Source organism: Lachnellula hyalina (assembly GCF_007821495.1).
Source record: "Lachnellula hyalina strain CBS 185.66 chromosome Unknown contig00032, whole genome shotgun sequence".
Classification (NCBI taxonomy): Eukaryota; Fungi; Ascomycota; class Leotiomycetes; order Helotiales; family Lachnaceae; genus Lachnellula; species Lachnellula hyalina.
This window is the reverse complement of record NW_022157146.1, coordinates 183,532-191,027: the sequence shown is the minus strand read 5'-3', so window position 1 is coordinate 191,027 and position 7,496 is coordinate 183,532. Positions and strand designations below refer to the sequence as shown.

General features: G+C 45.6%; 1 protein-coding gene across 1 annotated transcript; it reads right to left on the bottom strand.

Annotated features, from left to right (window-relative positions):
- Positions 1 to 644: 644 nt before the first annotated feature.
- On the bottom strand, positions 645 to 3,908 carry FUM19_3 (ABC transporter; the record flags this gene model as incomplete). Its single annotated transcript, XM_031149456.1, is given in 9 exon segments — positions 645 to 903; positions 960 to 1,300; positions 1,412 to 1,472; positions 1,524 to 2,200; positions 2,394 to 2,465; positions 2,537 to 3,015; positions 3,052 to 3,214; positions 3,265 to 3,563; positions 3,581 to 3,908. The coding sequence occupies 9 exon segments, from the start codon at positions 3,906 to 3,908 to the stop codon at positions 645 to 647; spliced, it is 2,679 nt and encodes an 892-aa protein (XP_031007166.1).
- Between the last annotated feature and the right edge of the window lie 3,588 nt (positions 3,909 to 7,496).

The window sequence follows — 7,496 nt, the reverse complement described above, 5'->3', positions numbered from 1 at the left end:
GGCTAAATCTTGCATATGCAATGGAACGTCGAGGAAGTAGGGTCAACTTCAGGAAAGGAAGATATTCAGAGGAAAGAAAAAGCCAAGTCATAGCTACGTTGAAGCGGAGACATGGATTTGATGACGGCTGTACAAAAACTTTTAGGGCGTGGTGGCGTGGCTGAAACAAGAGCTGGTGGGCTGGGCGTAGGACGCGTGGCAATAACATGTTGTCCGCGGGGTAACTCTAGTAATGAATTCATCGCTCAATCCACTATCCACAACGTTATGAAGTAACACGTTTGTTGTTTGGTAGGACATAGAGCTTTGGAGCAGTGGTACTCACAGCTTCGGGGATCAATCCATGACGATGACGATAGCTGTGAAGTATTTTTATATCACAGAAGGGGGGCTGCTTAATCACATCAAATCATAATGCAATTCCTCTGAAGCGTCGTGTACATGAGCAATGAATCTGATCAATTGTTTCTAGATTTTCTAAGATGCGGGATTACAGTGAAGTCAAGAGCAGAAAAGTCCTCGCGGTCACATGGAAGCGCAATATAAACCTTCTGAACGCCTTGTCATTTTTAAAGGATAGAAAATTTTATTGTCCCTTGGACGAGCCATGAACCCCAAGGGAAATGAGTACAAAGTAATGATGCTTATTCTGCTAGAGTCGCGCGCTCATCAATGTCGTCCTGGTTAGCATAAGAACTGTAGTACAGTTTATGGAATGCCGAGGAAGTGTTCGAAAGTAGTTCGTGAGGACGATCGAACTCGACAAGAACGCCTTCATCAAGAAGGGCGATTTTGTCAAAATCAAGTATCGTATCAAGTTTGTGCGCTACAGCAATGATAGTGTGACTGGCGAATCGCTCCCGGATGACACGTTGCATTACTTCGTCCGTATTGGCATCGACACTGCAAAGTTGATGTGAGTGAGGTCATGTACCAAGAAGTTAATGCCTGAAACTAACCTGCTTGTTGCTTCATCTAGTATCAGAATTGTACTTGGACGCAGCATTGCTCGTGCGAGACAGAACAACTGCTTTTGGCCGTGTGACAAGAATATCTTCTCGATGTCCGTATCAAGTCCACCTTTTGCTTTAATGTTGTCCCATAGTTGAACACTTTTGAGTGCACCAATGATCTCAGAATCTGTAGTCGCATGTTTCGGGTCTGCATTCAGCCTTATGCTGCCGCTGAGAAGGTAGGAATCCTGAGGGACACCGATGATCCTGGAGCGTATTTCTTCCCTTGGAACTTTTCCGATGTCTATCCCATCGATTGTGATATTTCCTCCGATATGATCAATCATCTGAAATATGCTGAGAATTAAAGACGTTTTGCCACTGTCAGTGAATTCATTTAGCATAAAAATCCCAAAGTAGGAGGTTTGAATCCGTTACCTTCCTGTTCTGCCGCAAACTCCAATCTTTTGTCCAGCTTCAATAGAAAGTGACACATTGTTCAGTACTGGCTCGCCAGGCCTAGATGGAGGTTAGAGACGTATGCTGGGTAGAGTGGGGCCGAACGCCTACTTGTATTCTGCGGTGAGATTCTGAAATTTGATGGCTCCCCGCGCAGGCCATGACGGAGGAGGAGTATCTTTTTCTCCTGGCAAACTCTCTGCTAATGTAGTAGCAGTAAACTCTTTGATCCTCGCAATGCTACCAATGTGTGTCTCCAGATTTGTCCAGAAGGTCAGCAGCATCTTTATACTCTGACTAAACAGGAGCACGTTCAAAAGAGCAACGCCGACGAAGCCTGGGCTCATTATTCCCCGAAGTTGTGTAACTAGAACAATAAGTAGGACGGCGATAGCAGCTACAACCAAGTCCAACACCAGTGTCAACCATCGCTGTACTGCAAAAAGAAGATAGAAAGGCTTTTGGGACTCGTCCAGGAGTTTCCGGTTTTTATCTTCCAGCGCTTGCTGCCAGCCAAATGCGCGGACGGTCGCAAGACCACTCAAACATTCCATAAATTGTGAATAGAGGGGTGACTTGGCCTCGAGGTCCAAAAATCGAAGCTGTCTTGAGGTTCGCAGGTAGAACTTTTGAATGAAGAACACAGCAGTTAGGACGATCGGGAAGGAGATTGCAGCGTAAATCGATGCGACACCAATTAATATCATTTGTGCAATACAGAGGACGAAGGCTGCCATACGGACATCATTAGTCTCCAAATAATACAAGCAGAGAGATAATGGACGACGCTAGGTGCCATACTTGCAAATGTATTCAAAGCAGCAAGGGGCAGCTCCATGTCAATGAGCATTAGATCTTGACTAAATCGATTTATAGTGATGCCAGTGTCAGTCGTCGAGAAGAAAGACATAGGAGCGCTGTCCGGAAGAATGTCATATTAGCAAGGCGTATTACTATTGGGAAATTTCTCTGAGTTCTTACCCAAGCACTGTTTCTAGTAAGTTTCGGTGAAACCTTTCCCCAGATCGAGGCACCATTGTGATAATCAATTGCCTACGAAATGTTTTCAATCAGAATACGATTAGGATAGAGAGGGCCCAAGTATTGACTTACCAACAGCTAACGATAAGAGATATCATGGCTAATCCTCCTAGGAGACCATATATCCCTAAATAATACCCGAGCTTCTCGTTGGGGGCTTTGGCATTGGAAGTCGCCCACCACTTGACCCAAATCGATGGGAACGACAAGCAAAAGATGAATGCCGAGATGGCGACCATGAATATGAGAGTGGGTATCCACCCAACGGCCCTTATATAGTATAAGTAAACAGCGACATCCCCCGTGCGCCTGCTGAGATCATCACCTTCAGGCTTCGATATTTGCGGGGAGTCTAGTATACTTTCTTTTGCTTTCTCATCGAACAATTCCCGTGGGGTTTGGGGCTCGTAATCCCATTCGGGTGGTGGTAGAGCGAATGATGAGACATAGCCTTCTGCTGCGTTTAGGTCTTTGAAGGTACCCTGTTCGGAGATTCTCCCGTTGGCCTGCAGGCAGATGATATGGTCTGCATAGGGAATTCGTTTGACTAAAGCAGGCTCAACTTAGAGAGTTGCAATAATTATAGAAAGCTACTTACCAGAAGAAGATGTCATCAGAACTGTACTGCACTGCTTGCGCAATACACCACGACGCCCCAGCAAGCTATGAAACACACGATTCTCGGTTTCGGCATCGAGTCCACTGAGAACGTCATCTAGAATAATCAAGTCTTTTCGAGCATATAGAGCTCTGGCCAGGGCCTGATGAGTATTGTCAGTTTGAATATGCCGAGGTAAGGGGAAAGACTGACAATGCGTTGACTCTGGCCCCCAGATAACGAAATACCTTTGCTTCCAATCGGGGTTTGATCCCCTCGAGATAGCTGGCGGAGATCTTCATCTAAGGCACATGCTTGTATCACTGTAGCATACCAGAGCTCTTCAAGCATAGAAACCCCAATGATACTCTGTTGGATGGTTCCATTCATATGCCATGGAGTTTGGTCACAGAAAGCAATCTCAGTGGAGGAGACATCAATTATGCCTCGCAGCGATGGAATCTCTCCAAGGAGAGCCTTTATCAATGTAGACTTCCCACACCCGACAGGGCCTACCAGCATGGTAAACTTTTCTCGGGGGACCCCATATTTATGGATCGAAGAAGAGGCTCCTTCTCTGCTTCCCATCCGAATTCGGCATCCCGCACAGTAATTGCATCAAAGGAAGAGGGCAGATAGTCTTCAGATGGCGTAATTGTTGGGCTGGAATTTTCTGTGCGTGTGTCTCCTGTCAGCTGAGAAATAGATGAACCATTTCTGATGCAATGGTCGTCTTGATGAACGAGTCGATCAACCTCGGTTGGACGTCGTCTCTTGTCCACACGGACATCAGTGTTCAGAAAGTCTTGGATGCGTTGGAATGAACCAACAGCACCCATAAAAGTTGCCAATGACATTATCAGAGACTGAAGAGGTTCTGCAAGAAGTGTAAATAGCGACAGTGACGTGAAGAGTCTTGCGGTGTCAAGAGATCTGCCGCCGCCATTATCTCGGGAAATTACAGAAAACACTGCGAAAGTAACAATGGGGGCAGCGATAGGGGTAATATAGGCTATGCAAATAATAAGCCTGTGTAGCGAAGCATGGCGACAAGGGAAACCTACTGAATGCCATGTTCCAGATCAAAAGCTTGCGAAATCTTTTGGAGATTCTCAGTTCCTCTCGTCTAAGATCCTGAATCGTGGTGAATAGTATGTTAGTGAGACCAGACATTTTTACCCCTTTCATTGCGCTAAGCATTGCGGTTGTTGCTGTGATTCGTCTCTCGATGGCTTCGAGCCACATTGCTTGACGAGACATGACCAGCCCAGTGGCAACTATCGACCCCGCCATGGATACTGGTTGCAATCCCCGTCAGTGACCTTTAACATAACTCTAAAAACTTTTGAGACATACTAATGGCAACTGCAATTGGTACAGCACATGCTGCGCCCAATTGTCTTTCTAGCAGATAGATCGCAAGACCAACTTCGATAATGTTCGCCCACAACTCATGCAGAGTCTGCCAGCCAGTTGTAATTCTTTCGATGTCTGCACTCATGAGGATCATAGATGATGCTGGATCTGCAACAGTTATGCTAAGGTCGGCGGTTTTGCTATAGAGCATAGAGATCAAGCTACCTCTAGCCATAGCAATGACTCGATATGTGAGGTGTTGGGATTGACCCATGGTTATCTATAACGGACTTGTCAAATAACATGATAAAAGGAGTACAATGAGCGAACAACTTTCGAACAAGCAAGAATCAAATGTTAAGAAGTACACAGCAAGATGCTTGCGATTTCGAGAGGGGAAGACGAACCGCAATCCCGACGTATACAAGAATGTAAGCCCCAATCAAACCATAACCGGCGTTATTAGTATCTCTGTTGACTGGTTGTTGTGATAAGTCGATTGCACGGTTGAGAAGAAATGGCTGGCTGTAATTGAAGCCTGTCAAAGCGAGGCGAGGGATGACAGCCGACAACAGCGGCCATTTCAACGTGCGTACCGTCACAAAGAACAAGCTATGTCCAGATCGGTTTCCAACTATTTAGTGTTAGATTGTCTATAGATATCGGAAGAATAAGAGCACCTTTGGTCCAGGCTGACTGAAGTAAGTTCTGTAAATATGTAGAAGTAAGGTGTTTGTCGAGCGGGTAGAGGTCATCTAGGCCCAGATTCTTGCGGAAACCTCTCCTGAAGAGCGGATTTAACCACCAAAAAACACCCCGATTGTATATCCCAGCAATCTCTTCAGGTGGGGCATCTTGCAAGCTGGGTTTCAAGATACCTCGTTTCTCGACGGCCTCCAGGACCAGAAGAACTACTTTAACAGCAATAGTCGCTGTAAATAGGCCTGCAATCGTAGTCTCAGTTTGCCCTAGCCAGAACGTCCTGCAACGTGAAATATCAAAGAGTAGAGAGAGGAAGAGATAGCCATTGAGGAGAAGTGACGGTCGAATCGTCTTGATATGTTCGGCGTCTGGGTTAAGCATTGGTCAGCAAACCAGCTAATAAACGCGGTGACTATGATTATACGAATGAGCAAATGAAATACGATTCAAGGAACTTACAAGATAGCAAGGCTAGAGCAATAAACCCAAATAAAGTAATGACTGCAGCAGCAATGGAAGTTTGAGCTTTAGTTGAGCGAGTGATTGCCCAACGAACGGTAAGCGCCAGTGCCAAAGCTCCATATACCAAGTAGCATAGCTATAACAGTGACAGGCAGTTAGCAATGAGAATATAGTCATTGGCATACTTATGTTCGCAAGAACGCACCAGTTTTGAATATAACAACAATCCTCGGCTGCGAACCACCTTTCTTTGTTTATAAAATAGATAGAATATGCGAAAAGGGGCCACGACAAGTATGATAGAAATTGGTATAATGGATAGAATAACTTCCTCAAACAACAATGTGAAGTCGAAGCCCCCACGGCAATCTTTAGTGGCATATGGGCCAAATATTTTATCGATTTGGGAACATGGTGTTGAAAGTTGAAACTCCATAATTTGAAGGTAGTTGTTGTATCAAATGAAATGTTGGCAGAAAGAATAGGTTGTCCGAGAGACCCTTAGATATGGATAACAATGGGTAGGAGCAACAGATGTGTTAAGCATTGTTACTAAGCATTCATTAGTGACGTCTTCAACGAAGCCAGAAACGTCAACGGCAAGATCATACTATGTGGCTTGGGAGCGGATGATGTAAACCCGTGGTCTTTCTGAAGTGAACTTCTTTTTTTATGCCAAGTAGCCTCGAGAATATTTTCCGTGGTGCCCCTTCACGAATGAAAGTTTTGCAACGGCCAACTAGACTAAGCCGAGGAAGATTGCAGTGCCCACGCTTGGCATGATAGAATTGAGAAGAACGCCTGGATTTACAGCTTCCTGCAGGTTAGTCTTCTAGGTCTGGACGCACAAGGGTCTAGAAGGTGTCATTGGACTTTAGGGGGTCCCACATACATGGAAAGCAAAATATGGAGTGGACCCCGGAAACGTCAAATAAAACAGATCGCGGTGCTAATTGAAAAGCAGGGGGGAAAGTCATGCTTAGCTTAAAGACAAGGTATAATGAAAAGAATCTTTAGCCAAGGTCCTTGGCCCAAGGACTTCGAGAGCTGCCTATACGGATATTGATTGGGGGCTAAAAACTACAAATTTGAGAAGCACACTCCTATTGGCTACAGGAACAAGGAAATTTCATGCATAAGTCGACGATATACACGAACTTACATACGTGCAGATCCACGCAAAGAAAATGAGGCTTACTTCTGCTTCGAAGGAACTTTGACCAGCATTGCTCACGAAACAAACAATCATACCTTGCCAGATCTAGCATCTTTCCGTGGATACAGATGCAGTTGGAGATCAAGGATGCAGTTGGAGATCAAGGACAGGGGCGAGAAGCCACTGGCATACGGAGTATCTGAAGCGGAACTCCCGTATTGGCAAGCCGCCGGTGTAGACACCTAGTCGCAACTCAAAAGGAGCAAGATCGACAGTAGCGGGGAGGAGGCCGTATGGCCCGATGGTGGCGTCCTGTATAAGGGTGTCATGACCATAGCAGGGATCGGGTGGACGTGGCGTGGTGTTGGTGGAGGCAGTAGCAGACGAGTTACGGCTGAAAAGCATCATTTATCAGTCATTAGTAGTAGGCATTAGTAGATAGTTATAGTGTAGTAGTAGCTGTCATCGGAGATTTAAAAGGAAACTATCGGCTACTAATGTGCTTTCCGGGCGCTAACGCCTTCCATACTAGTGTCGCCAGACAATTTCAACGACCACTCTTCCATCGTTCCAATTTCTACCAAAGAAACTGTAGCTATGTGGTAATATGGTTACATTTTGCGCCATCTTATGGACCGCTTCGCATCGAAATCCAGCGTGGATATTCTCCGGTGTCGCCGATCTCCACTGTGCTTCCAAGGCCAAGGCGTTTGCTCAAGATGTAAGCCAGGTGTGCTGCTATCTTTCAAACATCGGAAAGCCATCGGTC